Source organism: Pan troglodytes, chromosome 2 (assembly GCF_028858775.2).
Source record: "Pan troglodytes isolate AG18354 chromosome 2, NHGRI_mPanTro3-v2.0_pri, whole genome shotgun sequence".
In the NCBI taxonomy this organism is placed as follows: Eukaryota; Metazoa; Chordata; class Mammalia; order Primates; family Hominidae; genus Pan; species Pan troglodytes.
In genome coordinates this window covers 19,172,835-19,195,187 of record NC_086015.1, presented here as the reverse complement: position 1 = coordinate 19,195,187, position 22,353 = coordinate 19,172,835, and the positions used below count along the sequence as shown (strand labels likewise).

General features: G+C 40.6%; 1 protein-coding gene across 1 annotated transcript in view; it reads left to right on the top strand.

Annotated features, from left to right (window-relative positions):
* The window catches only part of LOC749971 (collagen alpha-4(VI) chain-like), a 57,348-nt gene that overhangs the window by 15,195 nt on the left and 19,800 nt on the right, over window positions 1-22,353 (top strand). The window contains 4 exon segments of the mRNA XM_063805292.1: window positions 13,031-13,633; window positions 15,861-16,448; window positions 17,150-17,755; window positions 20,634-21,263. Coding sequence (XP_063661362.1) covers window positions 13,031-13,633; window positions 15,861-16,448; window positions 17,150-17,755; window positions 20,634-21,263 — 2,427 coding nt within the window.

Genomic DNA, 22,353 nt, shown 5'->3' with positions numbered 1-22,353 from the left:
TCAGGTAGTGTGATGCCTCCAGCTTTGTTCTTTTGGCTTAGGATTGACTTGGCGATGCGGGTTCTTTTTTGGTTCCATATGAACTTTAAAGTCTTTTTTTTCCAATTCTGTGAAGAAAGTCACTGGTAGCTTGATGGGGATGGCATTGAATCTGTAAACTACCTTGGGCAGTATGGCCATTTTCACGATATTGATTCTTCCTACCCATGAGCATGGAATGTTCTTCCATTTGTTTGTATCCTCTTTTGTTTCCTTGAGCAGTGGTTTGTAGTTCTCCTTGAAGAGGTCCTTCACATCCCTTGTAAGTTGGATTCCTAGGTATTTTATTCTCTTTGAAGCAATTGTGAATGGGAGTTCACTCATGATTTGGCTCTCTGTTTGTCTGTTGTTGGTGTATAAGAATGCTTGTGGTTTTTGTACATTGATTTTGTATCCTGAGACTTTGCTGAAGTTGCTTATCAGCTTAAGGAGATTTTGGGCTGAGACAATGGGGTTTTCTAGATATACAATCATGTCGTCTGCAAACAGGGACAATTTGACTTCCTCTTTTCCTAATTGAATACCCTTTATTTCCTTCTCCTCCCTAATTGCCCTGGCCAGAACTTCCAACACTATGTTGAATAGGAGTGGTGAGAGAGGGCATCCCTGTCTTGTGCCAGTTTTCAAAGGGAATGCTTCCAGTTTTTGCCCATTCAGTATGATATTGGCTGTGGGTTTGTCATAGATAGCTCTTATTATTTTCAGATACATCCCATCAATACCCAATTTATTGAGAGTTTTTAGCATGAAGGGTTGTTGAATTTTGTCAAAGGCTTTTTCTGCATCTATTGAGATAATCATGTGGTTTTTGTCTTTGGCTCTGTTTATATGCTGGATTACATTTATTGATTTGCGTATATTGAACCAGCTTTGCATCCCAGGGATGAAGCCCACTTGATCATGGTGGATAAGCTTTTTGATGTGCTGCTGGATTCGTTTTGCCAGTATTTTATTGAGGATTTTTGCGTCAATGTTCATCAAGGATATTGATTTAAAATTCTCTTTTTTTGTTGTGTCTCTGCCTGGCTTTGGTATCAGAATGATGCTGGCCTCATAAAATGAGTTAGGGAGGATTCCCTCTTTCTCTATTGATTGGAATAGTTTCAGAAGGAATGGTACCAGTTCCTCCTTGTACCTCTGGTAGAATTTGGCTGTGAATCCATCTGGTCCTGGACTCTTTTTGATTGGTAAGCTATTGATTATTGCCACAATTTCAGCTCCTGTTATTGGTCTATTCAGAGATTCAACTTCTTCCTGGTTTAGTCTTGGGAGAGTGTATGTGTCCAGGAATTTATCCATTTCTTCTAGATTTTCTAGTTTATTTGCGTAGAGGTGTTTGTAGTATTCCCTGATGGTAGTTTGTATTTCTGTGGGATCGGTGGTGATATCCCCTTTATCATTTTTTATTGCGTCTATTTGATTCTTCTCTCTTTTTTTCTTTATTAGTCTTGTTACCGGTCTATCAATTTTGTTGATCCTTTCAAAAAACCAGCTCCTGGATTCATTAATTTTTTGAAGGGTTTTTTATGTCTCTATTTCCTTCAGTTCTGCTCTGATTTTAGTTATTTCTTGCCTTCTGCTAGCTTTTGAATGTGTTTGCTCCTGCTTTTCTAGTTCTTTTAATTGTGATGTTAGGGTGTCAATTTTGGATCTTTCCTGCTTTCTCTTGTGGGCATTTAGTGCTATAAATTTCCCTCTACACACTGCTTTGAATGCATCCCAGAGATTCTGGTATGTTGTGTCTTTGTTCTCGTTGGTTTCAAAGAACATCTTTATTTCTGCCTTCATTTCGTTATGTACCCAGTAGTCATTCAGGAGCAGGTTGTTCAGTTTCCATGTAGTTGAGCGGTTTTGAGTGAGATTCTTAATCCTGAGTTCTAGTTTGACTGCACTGTGGTCTGAGAGATAGTTTGTTATAATTTCTGTTCTTTTACATTTGCTGAGGAGAGCTTTACTTCCCAGTATGTGGTCGATTTTGGAATAGGTGTGGTGTGGTGCTGAAAAAAATGTATATTCTGTTGATTTGGGGTGGAGAGTTCTGTAGATGTCTATTAGGTCCGCTTGGTGCAGAGCTGAGTTCAATTCCTGGGTATCCTTGTTGACTTTCTGTCTCGTTGATCTGCCTAATGTTGACAGTGGGGTGTTAAAGTCTCCCATTATTAATGTGTGGGAGTCTAAGTCTCTTTGTAGGTCACTCAGGACTTGCTTTATGAATCTTGGTGCTCCTGTATTGGGTGCATATATATTTAGGATAGTTAGCTCTTCTTGTTGAATTGATCCCTTTACCATTATGTAATGGCCTTCTTTGTCTCTTTTGATCTTTGTTGGTTTAAAGTCTGTTTTATCAGAGACTAGGATTGCAACCCCTGCCTTTTTTTTGTTTTCCATTGGCTTGGTAGATCTTCCTCCATCCTTTTATTTTGAGCCTATGTGTGTCTCTGCACATGAGATGGGTTTCCTGAATACAGCACACTGATGGGTCTTGACTCTTTATCCAATTTGCCAGTCTGTGTCTTTTAATAGGAGCATTTAGTCCATTTACATTTAAAGTTAATATTGTTATGTGTCAATTTGATCCTGTCATTATGATGTTAGCTGGTTATTTTGCTCGTTAGTTGATGCAGTTTCTTCCTAGTCTCGATGGTCTTTACATTTTGGCATGATTTTGCAGCAGCTGGTACCGGTTGTTCCTTTCCATGTTTAGTGCTTCCTTCAGGAGCTCTTGTAAGGCAGGCCTGGTGGTGACAAAATCTCTCAGCATTTGCTTGTCTGTAAAGGATTTTATTTCTCCTTCACTTATGAAGCTTAGTTTGGCTGGATATGAAATTCTGGGTTGAAAATTCTTTTCTTTAAGAATGTTAAATATTGGCCCCCACTCTCTTCTGGCTTGTAGGGTTTCTGCCGAGAGATCCACTGTTAGTCTGACGGGCTTCCCTTTGAGGGTAATCCGACCTTTCTCTCTGGCTGCCCTTAACATTTTTCCTTCATTTCAACTTTGGTGAATCTGACAATTATGTGTCTTGGAGTTGCTCTTCTCGAGGAGTATCTTTGTGGCATTCTCTGTATTTCCTGAATCTGAACGTTGGCCTGCCTTGCTAGATTGGGGAAGTTCTCCTGGATAATATCCTGCAGAGTGTTTTCCAACTTGGTTCCATTCTCCCCATCACTTTCAGGTACACCAATCAGACGTAGATTTGGTCTTTTCACATAGTCCCATATTTCTTGGAGGCTTTGCTCATTTCTTTCTATTCTTTTTTCTCTAAACTTCCCTTCTCGCTTCATTTCATTCATTTCATCTTCCATCGCTGATACCCTTTCTTCCAGTTGATTGCATCAGCTCCTGAGGCTTCTGCATTCTTCACGTAGTTCTCGAGCCTTGGTTTTCAGCTCCATCAGCTCCTTTAAGCACTTCTCTGTATTGGTTATTCTGGTTATACATTCTTCTAAATTTTTTGCAAAGTTTTCAACTTCTTTGCCTTTGGTTTGAATGTCCTCCTGTAGCTCAGAGTAATTTGATCGTCTGAAGCCTTCTTCTCTCAGCTCGTCAAAGTCATTCTCCATCCAGCTTTGTTCCGTTGCTGGTGAGGAACTGCGTTCCTTTGGAGGAGGAGAGGCGCTCTGTGTTTTAGAGTTTCCAGTTTTTCTGTTCTGTTTTTTCCCCATCTTTGTGGTTTTATCTACTTTTGGTCTTTGATGATGGTGATGTACAGATGGGTTTTTGGTGTGGATGTCCTTTCTGTTTGTTAGTTTTCCTTCTAACAGACAGGACCCTCAGCTGCAGGTCTGTTGGAGTACCCGACTGTGTGAGGTGTCAGTCTGCCCCTGCTGGGGAGTGCCTCCCAGTTAGGCTGCTCGGGGGTCAGGGGTCAGGGACCCACTTGAGGAGGCAGTCTGCCCGTTCTCAGATCTCCAGCTGCGTGCTGGGAGAACCACTGCTCTCTTCAAAGCTGTCAGACAGGGACATTTAAGTCTGCAGAGGTTACTGCTGTCTTTTTGTTTGTCTGTGCCCTGCCCCCAGAGGTGGAGCCTACAGAGGCAGGCAGGCCTCCTTGAGCTGTGGTGGGCTCCGCCCAGTTTACCTAATCAAGCCTGGGCAATGGCGGGCGCCCCTCCCCCAGCCTCGCTGCCGCCTTGCAGTTTGATCTCAGACTGCTGTGCTAGCAATCAGCGAGACTCCGACTCCGTGGGCGTAGGACCCTCCGAGCCAGGTGCCGGATATAATCTCGTGGTGCGCCGTTTTTTAAGCCCGTCGGAAAAGCGCAGTATTCGGGTGGGAGTGACCCGATTTTCCAGGTGCCGTCCATCACGCCTTTCTTTGACTCAGAAAGGGAACTCCCTGACCCCTTGCGCTTCCCGAGTGAGGCAATGCCTTGCCCTGCTTCGGCTGGTGCACGGTGCACGCACCCACTGACCTGCGCCCACTGTCTGGCACTCCCTAGTGAGATGAACCCGGTACCTCAGATGGAAATGCAGAAATTACCCGTCTTCTGCGTCGCTCATGCTGGGAGCTGTAGACCGGACCTGTTCCTATTTGGCCATCTTGGCTCCTCCCTCCGTAAGTTGCATTTTTCTAGGCATTTATCCATTTCCTCTAGGTTATCCAATTCGTTGCCATATAATTATTCATAATAGTTCTTTTTCATTTTTTTCATTTCAGAAGCATCTCTTGTAATGTCACCACTTTCATTTCTCATTTTATTTATTTGGTCTTTTATTTTCTTAGTGTAGTGTTCCAAAATTTTAAGTACCTCACAAATTAATTATGTGCCAATCTACTAATTTCCACAGCTGATGGGAGTATCGTAGCCATCAACAGCCATTTATTGCTTTGCACAGAGCTCCGCTGAACTCTGGCATTGTAATCCTTACCCTTCTCTGGAGGAAAGCTCCAAGATTCTGCATCTTGTTATTTTTTTCTGAGCCTACTGACACATTAATTGTCATTGAAATGTTTGACATAGCCTCCCTTAAATATTTTACAACAAAGTTATAGATTTATCTGAGCCATTGTAAGATTTGTGAATGAGCACAGAAAACAAATGTTAATGTTTATGCAATAAATTAAGGCTAAACTTTAGTTTTTTATTTTTATTTTTTTTACTGTCAAACATGTTATGTAGAGTTTAACGTGAAGTGTACAGAAGAATCTATTCACGTTTCTCAATTGTTTGCCTTCTGGAGCTTCCTGCCCAGATGTGGCACACTGTAAGACTATCTCATTAGAAAGCCAAAAATCCAGTTATTGTAATAACCCTGTTAAAGTGAACAGAAAGAAAAGAGAGAGAACAGCTCTGGATTTCAGAGAATAAATAGAAAGAAAATGGAAAAAATGTGTTAAATTAATTTTGCATATTTGCATTGAGTATTTCATCCAAATGTTTTGAAGCTTCTTCTTACCTCAGTAATTTAAAAAACATTTTAAAATCAATAATCTCTTCTCTTTTCTCACTTACTTGAAAATAGACACTTAATTTTCTCCATAGGGAATTAAAGAGGCTATTGAAAGCAAGTGGGGCAGACACTTGCTTGAGCAGGAACCACTGCATGCTAAATGCATGGGAGACTAGTTTCTTTTCTTTTCCTTTTCTTTCTTTCTCTCTCTCTTTCTCTCTTTCTCCCTTCCCCTTCCCCTTCCCTTCCCTCTGTGTCACCCAGGCTGGAGTGCAGTGGCATGATCATGGCTTGTTGCAGCCTCGACTTCTGGACTCAGTCAATTCTCCCACCTTTGCCTCCTGAGAAGCTGAGACAACAGGCACACACCACCACACCAGGCTAATTTTTATTTTTATTTTTGTAGAGACAGGGTCTCTTTATTTTTCCCAGGCTGGTTTCCAGCTCCTGGGCTCAGGCACTCCTCCTGCCTTGGTCTCCCAAAGTGCTAGGATTATAGTCATGAGCCACCATGCCCGGCCTAAAGAATGGTTTTTGAAATATGGTTCCTCGGACCAGCTCAGCAGGCAGATTCTAAGGGTTCACACTACACTTACAAAATCAGAAACTCTGGAGGTAGGGGCCAACAAACTGGGCTTTAACAGGTCCTCTGGGTAACTCTGATGCAATGCTGAAGTTTAAGAGTCACTGGCATAGGACATTAGAGATGGAATCTTCGTATTTTATAGTTGAGCATTCCACAGAGGAAGAACAAAAACCTTGAAGGAGACTGGTATATAAAGCATTGCTACTTTAATTAAATGAAGTTAAGGAGGTTTGTTTTTGAAGACTGAGGAATTCTGCTCGGGTCCCCTCTTCTATCCCACCTTTTAAGTTCAGTCATCTCAGAAAACCAAAGATCTCTATGAGACTTATCAAGCCTTAAGAGCTTGGACAGCACAGGTGCATGAGCTCTAATGAAGGCCTAACCACATCCCCAGCACTCCTAAACCTGAGCTCCTGAATCTGTGGGCAGGCTGTGTTTGGAGTGTCTAGTACCTCTCCAGTGTCCTTGCATGTACATGCTGTTCTTCTTCCTGGAACTCCCTTTCTTCACATTCTCACTTGCAAATTTCTACTCATCCTTCAAGTCTTCACTCTGGAATCATCTGCTCTGTAAACTCTTCACCCAGGTGAAGACAGGTGCTCACACACTGTGTTCCTCAGCACTTTGTATAGCTTTCTATTTTATTTTGCTTATCCCACAATATTACAATTTATCCATCTCTCTCTCCACTAGTTCTCTGAGAAAAAGAATGGTTTCTTTTAGTCTGTTATTTCTAGGGCCTGAAGTTTAGTCTGGCAAACAATAAACACTCAGTAAAAAGTTGCAAATGTATTGCAATGCTTTATTCCTCTCTCTATGAATCATTATAATTTTGCCGAGCATTTGAGAGTAAGTTGCTGATAGTAAGGCCCTTTGCTCCCCAATGCATCAGTGTGTATTTTTAAATAAGAAGGCCATTCTCTTACATGACTACAACACAATAATCGAAGTTATTAAATTTAACATTGATACCGTATTTTCTTTTTTTGAGACAGGGTCTCACTCTGTTGCTCAGGCTGGAGTGCAGTGGCATGATTACTGCAGCCTCAACCTCCTGGGCTCAAGCGATTCTCTCACCTCAGCCTCCCGAGTAGCTGGGACTACAGGCGTGCACCATCATGCCCAGCTAATATTTTTTGTATTTTTTTGTAGAAATCGGGTTTCACCATGACCTTGATACAGTATTATTTTATAATATTCTGTCCATATTAACATTTTGTCTACTGTCTCATTCAATGGCTTTTATAGCATTTTTCCCCCCAAACCAGGATCATGAATTGCCTTTATATGTCATGTCTCTTTGGACTCCTATAATCTGAATCAATTCATTTGCTTTGTCTTTCATGATATTAATATTTTTGAGACGCACAGCCCAGTTATTTTTTAGACTGTCCTCAAGTTTTGGTTTATGTGATTGTTTTCTCGTTATCAGATTTAGGTCATGGATTTTAAGGAGAAATACTATATAAGTGATGTTAAGTTTTCTCATTCTTAATATCAGGAGGTGATGATGTTGGTTTATCCTGTTATTATTGATGTAATTGAACACTTGGTTAAGTCATGTCCGTCAGGCTTCTCCATCGTAATGGTACTTTTTTGCCCTTTGTAATTTCTAAGTAATTTTTCAGAAGATACTTTGAAAATATATTCATATTCTGTTGTGTAACAAACTTTTACCCAGTGGTTTTAGCAATCTCTGATGATTCTTCCTGAGTCAATTGTTACTATGGTAGTTGCAAAGTAATTTTTAAACTGAATAAATGAATCTAAAAAATAGATGGTTTTAGTTGGTTAACTATTTGAGCAATATATTTTTGAGAGAAATCTTTTCTATTGCAAAACTATTAAAGTTATTTCCAGAAAGAATCAGTATTCTATGCTATCCCTATCTAATTCCATTTCATTTAATGACTTTATTTCTTGCCTCCATGAGGAGCCCCATGTGTTCAGATGCAAAATCTCTTCAGCAGCTTAAGATATAAACATCTTAATGAAATAGTACATATCACGTAGATATTAAATCTCTAATACATAGATACTTAACTCTTCATTGATATAACACAGACTTGCACAGCTGTAAAATATTTACAACCGTTTATAAATGTTTATCATTTTGACTTTCCCACTAGAGTTTCATAAACAGCTCTAGTGCTTTATTTACAATTAGCTAAAAATACTCATTTTTTATGACTAATCGCATAAATAGTAATAATTGGGACATAATGGAAAATGAAAATGTAGACATAATATCTATATTTAGGTTTTATACAATAAAACCTTTACTTAAAGGTTTTGTTTTTTCCAATAACTTTATTAACCCAAGTGTTTCAAAATTGGAAGTGTAATATTTTATTGCAATGATGATGATGATGATCATGTTGATGATCCATTAATTTATTTTGGATCATTTTTCACACCTTCAGACCCTGAAGCTCTTTACCCTCATACAGTTCTTAATTCACTAGGGCAATCTATTCTTTAAGATTCATGCATTTTTTTTTACCCTTAGGTAAAAGTTTATTGAAGGATAGGATAACTAAAGTCTTAAAGTACCTTTCCTTTAGTTACTTATACACCTCCGGGAGGAGGCACTAGTGGGAAGTTATGTAGAAACTGAGGAACAGAGAAATCTAATTATAGCACATCTATTTCTTGGAAAAACACTGGACCAATTCCCTAGGGCATGTTTGTAATACAGTGGTCAATACAGTAGTTGGCTCAAATCAGAGTTAAGCCCTCTAGACTCATCACATAAAACCTGAAAGTTGAAACAGCTTGCTCAAGTCTGCAGAGCAAATAGCCAAGCTCAAACCAGAATCAAGGCCTATGGGCTTCCTTTAAAGTCAAGACTTCTCCCAGTATTTTCTGTTGGTGTAAATAATAAATAAAATAAAATAAATATGGTTATCTCAAATTTTTGAATCCCTCTTAAGGAGTAAGTTGAGCATGAACAGTCAAGATGTGTTTTTAGGAGTGGGGGGGGGAGGGTTGCACTTAACACTTTCTGGAAAGAGAAACGCAGCTGTTGGGTGTCTGCTATTCCTGGGTGTTGTGATGATCACTTCCACACAATATTCTATTTAAAGAACCCAAGACTAGGAAGTGATTTAGACATGCTAGAGATTCTTGCTTAAACTCTTTGGTTTGTTTAAGAATGTGCTTTAACTATTCACAATGGCAAAGACATGGAAGAATTCTTTTGAACTTTTACATATTGGGGCTCCAAGAAGGTTTATTTTATTTAACAAACACCTAAAGAGTGCTTTCTGTGTGCCAGGAATGGGTAAAGTGTTTTATAATAATGAACTCAATCCTGATAACACTATAAGGTAGGTGCTATTATTGCCCCTATTTTACAAATGGGGAAACCAAGGCAGAAAAAGTGAAGCAATTTGCCTAAGATCCACTATTAGATAGTGGATCGAAGACTCAAGCCCAGGCAGTCTATCTCCAAGAGTCCTTGCTTTTTAACCACATACATTCTGCTGAAGGCAGCTGTGAGATTGGCTGGCCAAGAATATAACGATGAGGTATTCCCTGTTCCACTTGGAACTTCTCATTCAATGGGATTATTATGTTCTTATTTTTAAACAAATGGACTTTCTTAGAGTAAAAAAAATAGAAATGGAATTGAGAGTAGACAATTTCCATGGACCCCTTTGGAAATGGATCTAAGCTTTGGGGAGGGAGGTCTGATGTTCTGCTTTTTTTTTTTTTTTTTTTTGAGAATGTATGAGGTATTTTCAGACTAGGCTTATTTGACCAGGCAGTTGTGCTCCTGAGATACTTGAATATTTTAGCATACCACAACTGTTTATCAGGTTATTCCACTCTTGCATAAATATACAAAGAAAATCATTCAGAAATGTTTATGACCCACCAAATGAATGCAGTGTGTGAAATGGAAGTTCTATGCCATGTCCTGTATGCTTTCTCCTTTTATAGCCAACTGGACAACTTTAAATAGTGAAGTCTGAGGTGTACACTCTGGGTGTTTACAAAATTCTTCCCGAGTTGGATCAGCAAGACCATTTTCCTTGCACAATTGAAACAATGTGGGAACATTTCCCTCTTTATTTTGATAAAGCCTATGTTGATGTGGGGAAAGACATCCTTATGCTTTAAAAAAATCAACTTCATGAGGCATAATTTATAGTCAATGTGTTGGACACATTTTAAGTGCATGAAGGCACATTTTTTAATTACAAGGTTTCTTCTTTTCTCTAGGTCCACATCTAGAATGGAGACTTGGAAGATATTTTGGGGGATCATCCTCCTTGAAGCTGGTTTTGGCTTCAAGTCACAGAGGATTGGTAATACCTGGGTTTCTTTAAGCTGAAAACCATCTAGTGGTAGTGACCATCTTAAAAGGAAATATTACTGAAGCTTCAGAATTAATAAGAGGCAATCGATTCATTGAAGGAGAATTTAGTCAGAATCTGGAAGCTTATAGTGAATGGTGGGCACTTGTTTTTTCAGTACTTAACCCCAAATGACAAAAAAATAGATATTAAAAACTTCCATACTCTGAAATGTATTACCAGGTTCTCAGACGCTTTTGTAAACAGGAGTCTGTTCTGCATTCTGCCTTTTCTCTTCGGCAGAGCTGTTCTGAGGAGTAATTATCATCACAAGACGGATCGCTTCACTGAGTGCTAGTGACACATCTGCAATTTTCTGCAGTTATTTTAATAGATTGTTGGGACTTTCCAAGATGAAAGTCTCATCAGAAGAAGATTATTTGAGTAGCCTAAAGTGCCAGTGAGACAATATTGAGGTTTAAATATTCAAATATAATTACACAGGCTGTTATTTGTTGGGGGGAAAAAAAACCATGAAGCTCTCTCAGTTTCCCTTTTGGCTCTGACTCCCTTCACTTGTGAACAGAAGCTGTGACAGTCTTTTCATGTTTCAAACACCTTCTAAAACATTCAAAGACCTAGTGGAGGGGTTAAGAAAGTGACAGTCTATGAAAATGTAATACATCTCTCAAGTTGCATATGATAGAACTGAAACTTACTTGCCTCGAAAATATTCTACAGCTGTGTGGTTTCCTCTGATTTGAAAGATCAGGGAAACACTTCGTGGTTTGCATTTGATCACCCCTGAAAGAGATGTTAAGGCGACAAGCCAGTCAGCCATCCCTGGAACAGTCATTGAATTCTCCCGGTAAGACTGCACTTTGGAGGGTTGAAGGGAAATAAAGCTTAAAGGACCTGGAGTTCATTTATTGTCTGCCTTTTCCATGATCAGATTCCACTTGGCTTTATGACCAATGTTATGCAAACTTCTGAGAGGTGGGACCCAGGACTCCAGAAGTGACAAGTGGATTAAGTGTCCCTGGATTATACCAACCTCCCCAAGCCCTCTCTGTCTAGACTCTCACTTGGTCTTTGCCTTTCTGTAATATGGATTTCTAATTTAATCTTCATGGCAGTTCAGGGTATGGACTAGATATCAGGAGACCTGGGTCCTAATTCTGGCTCTTTGAATGGATTTACATGAGTTACTTTGCCTTTCCAGGTCTTATTTTCCTTCTCTTTGAGATAGCTGAATTGGACTCCTTATTTTATACTTGTACTGTCCAATACAGAGGCCACCAGCTGCATGTGACTCTCTGAATTATAATAAATCAAAATTCAGTAAAATATGAAGTTCAGTTTCTGTTATACTAGCTACATTTCATGTGCTCAGTTGCCACATGTCTAGCAGCTACAGTCTCATATAATTATTTCTAGCACTAAAATTTTAATTCCATTATTTGTTTTCATTAATGTTCAAGATTTCCATCCTTATAAGTGCTGTCTCTTTCCTTTCTCTCTTTTCCTCTATTCTTTCCTTCCTCAATATTTTTGGGTATCTGCTCTATGCTAGATGCTCATGTGGTGAACAAACAAACAAAATACATGGTTATCTGTTCTCATGGAGCTCACAGTCTAGTTGGGGAAATTGCCATTAATTAAATAAGCACAATCATGAATGTTACATTACAAACAAAGATAAAAGAACATGATCCTATGAGAATTTACCAAAATTTGCTCCAGTCCTGCAGCCACTTGGTGTCTGATCTCTTCCATGCTGGAGGCCAAGATGGGCCCAGATGGGGTACCAATGGGCCTGGCCACTATTGAGATGGTGGTTTCCAGGCTTGTAGCTGGGGCTGGGGAGAAGTAGCTGCATAGTGCAGCTTGAGCTCAGGGAGCCAAAAGACAAATGTGAACCACACATATAGGAATGGCAACGATCAAACTAAAAGGGGCTGGTGGTGGCCAGGGAGTACAGAAGTCAAAGCTGGAAAGCTGATGTCTTAGGTCAGGTTCCCTGGAAGCAGAGTTTGGGACAGGGATTTGAGTGCATTATTTTCAGAAAGTACTCTTTAGGAAAAAAATCTGTAAGGGAGTAACAGAAGTGGGTTAGAGTAGGGGATGAAGACAATAGGTAAAGTCAAGCCTTGGCCTGAGTCATGAGAGGTGGTGATGGAGTCTAAATAACACTGCAGGGTTGTTTCACTGAAGGCAAGTGGGCCAGGCATTTGTATCTCCATGTTGATTAGACATTGGCCACCCAGGGTGGTGGTAGTGGTGTAACTTCCCAGGCGTCTCCAATTGAGGCCACTCCCTTCAGCCAAGGTTAGGACTCTGGAGAAAGTCACAGGTAACACTTAAAGCAGCTGGGGGATAGGTGTGCCAACCAGTAAAGGCGATCTAGATGGGTACCAACAGAATCCACTACTGGTAGAAAACTGGGTTCTTTTATTTAGGTCAAGGGATGAATGGAAAGCAGGGTGGGTGATCTAACTGAAGGGCCAAATGTCTATTAGAATGGAACAGAGAGTGGTAGGTGAGCAGGGGAAGATGGTAGCCATGGGAATACAAGGGAAGATGATGGTGTGTCTAGGCTGCATGCTGTGCAGGCAGATCTGTGGGGAGTAAAGGCTCTGAGTCTGGAGAGATGGGATTCCAGCCAGTAACTGTCATTTGTTATGTTTTATCTGAAAGTGACTCTCTTTCCTAGTCTGCAGGGAAGCCTCTCTGGGAGATGTTGTGTTTCTGGTGGACACCAACATCAACCCCCAACATGCACGCAGTGTGCGGAACTTCTTGTACATTCTGGTAAACAGCTTCAACATCAGCAGTGAGACCATCCATGTGGGTCTGGCCAAGTATAGCGATGTGCCCCATTCGTAGTTCTTGCTTTCCACCTACCACCACAAAGGTGATGTGTTGAGACACATTCGGCAGTTTCAATTTAAGCCTGGGGGCAAGAAGATGGGCCTGGCCCTGAAGTTCATTCTAGACCACCACTTCCAGGAAGCATCAGGGAGCCGGGCAAGCCAAGGGGTACCTCAGATCGCCGTGGTGATCAGCAGTGGGCCAGTTGAGGACCATGTCCATGGACCTGTGGAGGCATTGAGGAGGGCAGGCATCCTGCTTTATGCTATTGGCGTCAGAGATGCAGTTTGGGCAGAGCTCAGGGAAATTGCCAGTAGTCCTCAGGAGAATTTTACCTCCTTTGTTCCTAACTTCTCTGGTCTGAGCAATCTCGCCCAGAAGCTGCGGCAGGAACTCTGTGATATGTTGGCAAAGGCAGCTCCACATGTTGACCACGTCTCTCCGGGTACAGAGGCTTTTTCTTCTTAATTTCTGATGTGGAAGTCATGAAACTCAAAGCTTGATCTCTTATTCATCCCTCTGCCCATCCTTCTTATTTTTCATATGTGTGCATGTTTTAATTTTAAAATTAAAATTTCATGAAGCCAACCCTATGCTCCTCTTCAATCACTGACCAAAGCCTCATCAGCTCTTTTTATAAATCCTGTGGGCCTTATGCTGGTTCTATATACTGATATAGTATAAGTCCATTTTTGAATGAAGATTTATTTGTTTCTAGAATGACATTATTATTCCTAGGTTAACTTACCCATGTTGCCTGGATGAAGGATGGGAAGGGAGAGGGGCAGTAGTTCCCCTAGGATGTTTGCTAATTTAACTGCAAGCCTGTTGGTTTAATATACTGGTTAAGATTATTAATTTAGGGAAAATAAAGATCTGTGTTCAAATCTTACAAAGTAGAGAAAGGGTAATCTTAGACAAGTTACTTTACCTCTCTGAATCTAAATTTACTTCCTAGGATGATAGTACCTGCCTCAGAGAGTTGTTAAAAACATTAAACAAAATTGTGCAAGTAAAGTGCTTGGCACTATACCTGGCCAACCAGAGGTACTCATAAACATTACCTGTTATTACTTGTCATAACCTGTGATGATGATATGCCTGTCATCAACTTTGTGCTTCTATTGGTGATAGGGCATAAAATGGTGAAAATTCTTTATAAATTAATTACTAACCTCCATAATAAAGCATACAACTTTGAGTAGAGAAAGAGAAGAATGCTTGTGGGCTCCATCAAAACCCACAAGAGGACAGACTCTTCATGATTTATTCATTATTTTGGTATTTCTGTATAGGGTATTTTAATTGGAAGAAGTGCTAAAACTTTTGACCCATTGATGCAGCAGGTGTGTGGTGGTAGTATTGCATTTGTATGGGCAAATAAATATTATATATCTTCCTTTTGTACAGCACTTCAAGGTTTACAAAGAAATTTTATATTCATAGTAATAATAGCTACTATTTGCCTGGCGTTGTATAGTTTTCAAAACTTATTTATATTGCTCATCTGACTGATCATCTCAACTTTGTTAGATACATAGGGTAATTAGTATTATTGTTTGCATTTTTCAGATAAGAAAACTGAAGCCAAAGTTACCACAAGTGGATTGCAGAACTAGGGACTTGATCCCAGATCTTTTAGAGCAGAGCCATTCCACTAGAGCAGGGCTGTTAGGTTGTATTCCTGGGGAGCAGGGCCTGAAACAAGAATTTGGATACACATGATTTGCTAAGGAAGAGCTCCCGGGGGAATGGTCAGTAAGGATGTGGGGTATTCAGGACAGAGAAGTAGAGAAAAGTAAGGAAGGGTGTGATTTCAGGCAAAAATTCTATAAAGGGTTTTAGCCTGATCCTGCAGGGGAGTTTGGTGTGCATTATGCCTCAAAGTTGTCTTGACCCTGAATCTGGGTCAAGCAAGGATCTGGGCTTTTAAATATTGTGAGAAAAGTAGCTTTACTAGCTGGAGGGTAGTTTTCCAAAGAGCAGTGCATAGAATGGTAAAAAAGAAATCCAAAAGGACTGAGCAGAGCATGACATTGTCTGCTGCAGTAGATTATCTTATTTTATCCTCAAAACAACCTTGGGAGAGTATGAGGGTTGGTGTAAAGATTTCAGTGCTGCAGAGAGGAAAATTAAATCTCAAAGAGGTGAGTGTTAAATAGGTCACAGAGCTATTAAATGATAGAGCTGCAATAAGATGTGTCAAGGAACATAGGATATATTCCAGCTTTCTGACCAGCTGGTGCCAGCACACTCCTAGATATGAGGTTTCTTTGTCAAAAGATAGGAGGCTGATGGCTTTTTCTGACTGGAAAGAATACATTCCCTTTCTCAGCATGTTGCTTAATTTACAGAGTGCTTTTCTTCTTAATAAAATTTAAGGGATTATCTAAGTGGATTTCAAGGTTGGAAGTATTGGTAGAGCAGGTCTGAAATCTCAGAAGGTGATGGAGCAGAGAGAAGGAAAGGTACAGGGGGATGTTAATGTTATTGCTCTGAGCACATTGTCATTTGGGGTGAGGGTAGCGTCTGAGGACCACTAAGTATAGGCTGCCTGCCATTATTCTTCTTTTCTGCGTTGGTTCCAAGCAGCTTGAACCATTTGTTCAATGGTTCAAAGCATTTTAAGTGAAGATCCAGTAATCCAATCCCTTTTGCCGTCTCTCTTATAGCTTGCAGAGAAGCAGCCCTGGCAGACATTGTGTTTCTAGTAGACAATTCAACTAGCATTGGACCCCAAAACTTCCAGAAAGTCAAGAACTTCCTTTACTCCGTCATCTTGGGGCTTGACATCAGCAGTGACCGTGTCCGAGTGGGACTTGCCCAGTATAATGACAACATCTACCCAGCCTTCCAGCTGAACCAGCACCCTCTGAAGAGCATGATCTTGGAGCAGATCCAGAATCTGCCATACCGCACAGGAGGCACAAACACAGGGAGCGCCCTGGAGTTTATCAGGACCAACTATTTGACTGAGGAGTCTGGCAGTCGGGCCAAGGACAGAGTTCCTCAGATAGTTATCCTGGTGACTGACAGGGAGTCAAATGATGAGGTCCAGGAGGTGGCTGACCGGTTGAAAGAAGATGGAGTTGTTGTGTATGTGGTAGGGGTCAATGTCCAGGATGTCCAAGAGTTGCAAAAAATAGCCAGTGAGCCATTTGAGAAGTTTCTCTTCAACACCGAAAACTTCAATATCCTGCAGGATTTTTCAGGAAGTATTCTTCAGACTCTGTGCTCAGCAGTGGAGGGTAAGATAAAAGGTAAGAAGCTGTGTTAGAACCCAAGATTCCAACCATGGCAGCTGACTAAAATATAACCCAGAATATGCTGGGTGTATGGGAGGGAAAGGAGTGCCCAGCATCACTGGAGAACCTGGGGAGGCTTCCTAGGGGAAGGGATTGAAGGCTGGATGGAGTTCTTGTGGGTAGAAAGGAACATCTTGCCATGTTGTTCAAAGGAAACAGCATGGGTTTTGAAAGCCAGAAGACCTGTTTTTTGATCCTGTCTTTGCCACTTTCTAGTTGTGTGAGCAAGGACAAGTGGCTTCACTTTTTCACTTCAATTTTCTCATCTGCACAAAGAAAATAATACTTGTCTAGAAGAAAGGTTTATGAGGATTAAATCAGATAAAATGTATAAAAAGCTCTAGCATAAAATGTATCCTCAGTTAACTTCCCTTGCCTCCTCTATTTTTTGAACAAGAGTAATTGAAAGGTAGGTTAGTATAATAAAACAGACAGCAAGGCAGCAGGCTATAAGAGAGGAAAAGCCTTGTGATAGAGTCCCACATAGAGGAAGGGAAGTACAATATACAGAGGGTTGTATAAAGATAGTACTTCTACCTCTCACATTGGGCACACAAAACCATCCTTATATTCAATTTTCATGAGAGTTTGATTTGATTTACTTTCTCCTTTTGTCTTTTTCTGGCCCCCTGGTCTCCCTTTCCCTTTACTTCCAGAATTCATCAAAGCCTATGCAGACGTGGTCTTTCTTGCTGACACATCACAGGACACATCACGGGCCAGTTTCCAGAGGATGCAGAATATCCTCTCCAGAGTGGTTGGCATGCTGGAGGTTGGCAGGGACAAGTACCAAATTGGGCTGGCTCAGTATGGTGACCAAGGTCACACTGAGTTTTTGCTCAATACCTACAAGACCCAGAATGAGATGATAGCTCACATTCATGAGCGTTTTGTGCCCCTGGGTCGTTCCAGGAGGACAGGCAAGGCACTGCGATACCTTCTTCAGACATTCTTCCAGGAGGAAGCAGGAAGCCGGTTTCTCCAGGGCATTCCCCAGTATGCAGTGGTCATTAATTCAGGCAAATCAGAGGATGAAGTCCAGGATGCTGCACAGAGACTAAGAGAGAAAGGTCTGAAAGTTATGTCTGTGGGTGTGCAGGACTTTGACAGGAGAGAACTGGAAGGGATGGGATCCCCAGACCTTGTCTATGATATGCAGAGAGAAGATGAAGTCAGACACATAGTAGAAGATATGAATGTGGTGATCCAAGGGACTGGACAGCAGGAACACAGGATTACAGCCAACGAGGAGGCTGTAGGAGGTGAAGTTTGGTCCTAGAATATGTGAGCCACTGGGAGATCTCAGTGTAAGAGGAAAGTCTGGGGAAAGAGCAGAGAAGGTGGGTATTCTGGATTCCTCAGTACTGGGGCACTAGCACTAGCAGACAGGGAAGAGTAGGAAGCATGGGATGCCTCAGGCACAACCTTGTTTTAGTTAACTATGGTCACAATGATGCTGAATAACAAACTGGGTGAAAAGTCAGTGGCTGAAAAGAATCACTTATTCTCACAGATCTGTTGAGGAACAGCTGATCTTGGCTGGGCCCAAACAAACAGCTTTGCTGATATTGTCTGGGCCTCTTCACAGATTTGGGATTTGTCTGGGTGTTGGTTGATCTAGGTTTGGCTCTGCTCCACATATCTCTCATCTTATTCCTGGGATCATCAGGCTAGTCTGGGCATATTCTTCTCCCGGTAATTGCAGAGGTACCAGAGAGAAAACCAATTGCATAAGCGTTTCTCAAACCTCTGCTGCATCACCTGCTAACATTTCATTGGCTCAAGCAAGTCATATGGCTATGCTGAGATCAGTAGAGTAGAAAAGTATATCTTCCCATGGAAATAAGGAGTAAGGAGATAATATTTCTGAGTAAGAATCTAAATTACCATATACCTTTTCCAGGCGAAGGAGCACTCAGGCTTCTCCCCATAGATTAGATAAAGTACTTCCTTATGTTGGCATCCAAGACACTCAAGGGAGACACTAATGGCATTTTGGTTAGGACAATTCGTAGTGTAGAATTGTCCTGTGCATTGTCAGAGGTTTAATATCCCTAGTTTCTGCCAGTATCATCCCTGAATCATTATGGTAATCCAAAACATCCCCATACATTTCCAAAATGTCCTTTGTAGATAGGTACCACTCTTGGCTGAGAACCACTGAGCCTTATCTCCTGCTAAGTCTTTGTACACATTCTATTCACCGACCAAGCTGAACTACTCATAATTTGCTGTATGTGTATCATCCTTTCCAACCTCTGTCTCTGCTCTTGAATACACTATAATATCAGCTTGTGATGCCCACAGTCAAAATTTACCCTTCAGTTCTTAAGTTACCCTCTTGATGAAGCATCCTTTGAGCCCCACAACTAGAAGTGGCCAATTTTTCCTTTCTCAGAATTGTCACACCTCTGCCCAGACCTATCAACAATTAGAGCTTGGGGTCCTTGGAAATTTATGGGCAGAAAAAAGACAAACACATCTGTGACAAGAAGAGGAAAATCCAAACAGAGGTAATAAGGAACTAAGAAGCACCTTATGGAGATACTATATTAAGCAGAGATAGATAGTACAAAAGGAGGACATACTAGAGGGTGTGGGCTGGAAGGAATTGTGCTGGTCCCTCTATAACAGGTATTATTTTAATATATAGGAGAAAGGAGGAGGGTACTCTGGGCAAGGGGAAGAACCATATAAGGGGTCTACACTCCTGGTAAGGGTATGGAAATGGGGATGGTCTGGATGAATGTGGAAGACAGTTTAAAAATGGAGCCAATTTGGATCAGTGGAAGAGTATAGAAGTAGTGAGAGATGAGATTGGATTAGGTATGATAGACCCTGACTACAGGATCCCAAAGACACTAGAAGTAATTGGTGAGCAGCTTTTAAGCAAGAAGTATGACATGACCAAAGCAGTCTTTCAGGAAACCTTCAGAGGGCAGGTTGGGTTCCAAATGGCACCTCAGACTCAGAAAGACTTTAAGGCTGAGCTGTCATCTGGCCACATGGAGAGGATGTCTGGGCCCAGCCCAAGGGTGGCTTTGATAACGAGGAAAGGGAAGGAATCCTGAAGACAATTTGAAAGGAGAATAACAGCATTTGGTACAAGAAGGTGAAGGAAGGGAGCTGTCAAAGATGTCTGGAGTTTCTAGCGTTGGTGTTTTAGACTTGCTAAAATTGTGGACAACACCCTTTTTTAAAATCTAGGATTGAATTTTGATTCTTTATGAAAAAGGACCACAGGGGAAATTTCAGGACACCAGGAGACAAAAGAGAAAGTTAAAAGGTTGTTCTATTGCCCGTAAACCTTGTTTCACAATATTCAGTTGTTTGCACAGTGGTTTCAAGCTTCTGCATGTATGGTTTTGGCTCTCTGCTAGGGAGATTTCCTTTTTCACGGATCAAAGCAGATATGGACCTTGAAACTATGTGGACACAGTGGGTTTCCCTGCAGTAGGCACTGTCTCAAATAGAGAGAGTGGTGTTTGCATTCTTCTTGGCAGTGAGTTTATGTTTTATTCCTTCTGAGGTAAGTCGAAGGGAAAGTTCTTCTGTAGCAAAATGAAACAGCCAGCTGGCCTAATATTTGGATAAAGATTTTTCATAGAAACATGCAACATTTCAGGCTGCCTCTGTTAAAATGACATGATATTCATCAGAGAAGGGTTTAGAAATTAACAGCCACAGTTAATTTTCATCTTTTGGGAGGTTTCAGGCCTATAAATGAGAATTTGACCTAGAGTCTCTTGAAACTAGAAGAATGAAGAAAAATTAGTCAAGACTCAGATTCTTCTGATGGACTTAGATAAATTGAAAAGCAATCTTGAAGCACTTTACTGTCAATATTCATATATTTAAATATTTTGCAAGTGATGTGAATACTCTTCCACATGAGAATTTCTGAAATAGGTATGAACCCTGTGATGTTCTTTGACCATCATGCCAAATAAAGGCTTCTTTTAAATTATAAAATGTAGAAATATAAGTTCATATGATATATATTATTATAATTGTAATAATAAATATATTATGTAACATATAAAATACATCATAATACAGCTTTTATATATTAATGTTGTCTTTATGTTATATTAATGCTGTTATGCTAAAGCCGTTCTTTCTGATTTTGTCTGTTTGCAGCGTGCGCAACTGCTGTCCCGGCTGACTTAATATTCCTCATTGAGGAATTTAGCAGGGTTAGGCAACCCAATTTCCAACAAGTTGTCAATTTCCTAAAGACCATTGTCAGTTCTCTAAGCATTCGTCCTGATACTGTGAGATTTGGCTTGGTCTTCTACAGTGAGGAACCACGACTTGAATTTTCACTGGATGCATTTCAGAATCCAGCCAAAATCTTGGAGCATTTGGACAAATTAACCTACCGGGAAAGAAAAGGAAGGACGAAGACTGGTGCTGCGTTAGATTTCCTGAGGAACGAGGTTTTCATTCAGGAGAAGGGTAGCTGGTCCAACCACGGTGTGCAGCAGATAGCTGTAGTCATCACGGAAGGCTTCTCCCAAGACAGAGTATCTAGACCCGCTTCTCGCCTCCGAAGGGCAGGCGTCACCATCTATGCAGTGGGCACCCACAATGTCTCAGAGAGTAAGGACCTGGAGAAGATAGCATCATATCCTCCTTGGAAGTATTCAGTCCCCCTGGAATCCTTTTTGCAGCTCTCCGTAGTAGGAAGCAAGCTTACACACCAGCTCTGCTCTGAGATGGTGGACAGTAAAGTTTCCATTAGTGGGACGAGCTATCCCCTACAAGAAGGTAGGAGGGTCTTTTCCAAATTTGATGTTTTTAAACAAAAAACTTTTCTTAGTTTTTTTAGTTGCTCACCCATCTCGTCTATCCTCCAACAAAGAAAAGATTTTGAAGTCAATTCATTAAAAAACCAGAAACGGAAACTTTATCTTGATGCCAAACAATGCAGGAGAATATGAAGTAAAAAGGCAACATTTCTAGCACCTCCCATCTTATCCTTCATCCCTTTTAAAAATTATGTAAAGTTTGATCTTGCACTGTCACTCAGACTGGAGTGCAGTGGCACAATCATAGCTCACTGTAACCTTGAACTCCTGGGGTTAAGTGATCCTCCAGCCTCACCCTCCTAAGTAGCTGAGACTACAGGCATGCACTCCCATGCCCAGCTAATTTTATAATCTTTTTTGCAGAGACAGGGTCTCATTATGTTGCCCAGGCAGGTCTCGAATTTCTGGCCTGAAGTGATCCTTGATCTTGGCCTCCCAAAGCTCTGGGATTACAGGTGTGAGCCACCATGCCTGGCCCCCTTCTGTTTTAACAGTTTGATGAAGAGTTGTGTATATTTACAGTAGAAGCCCTAAGGAACCGAGTGTGGACTGATCAAATCTTAAGTCACTGAAGCAGGCAACTACTTTAAAAAGGATACAAACACACTTGAATTTTTAAAATGTTATTTTCTTTTTTATTTTCTTCTCAGAAACTATTGTTTCTCACATACATGAAATTTAAAAAATTAACTTAATACATATAAATGAATGTTAATTTGCCAATCTTTTGGTATAGGGCCAAGGCTTCTTTGAGTATGAGCCCTGCTGATTGGATTTCATGTATTTTCTTTATAAACCATCCAATATTATGTTATCAATAATTTCCAGTTTCAGTTTCTTTAAAGGAGACTTTTGAAACAATTCAAAACAGAAACAGAAATAGCTATTGATTTTTATAATCTTAAAAATGCAATCTTTTGTAATGCTATCTAATACACTGGCAATTTTTTAAAAAATAACTCTTGAGTCTTTTTAAAGCAGTTAAGCTGGTTTTCATAGATGCAATAAATCTCTTTTACTCACACTCAAATCCTGCTGATTTGCACAAT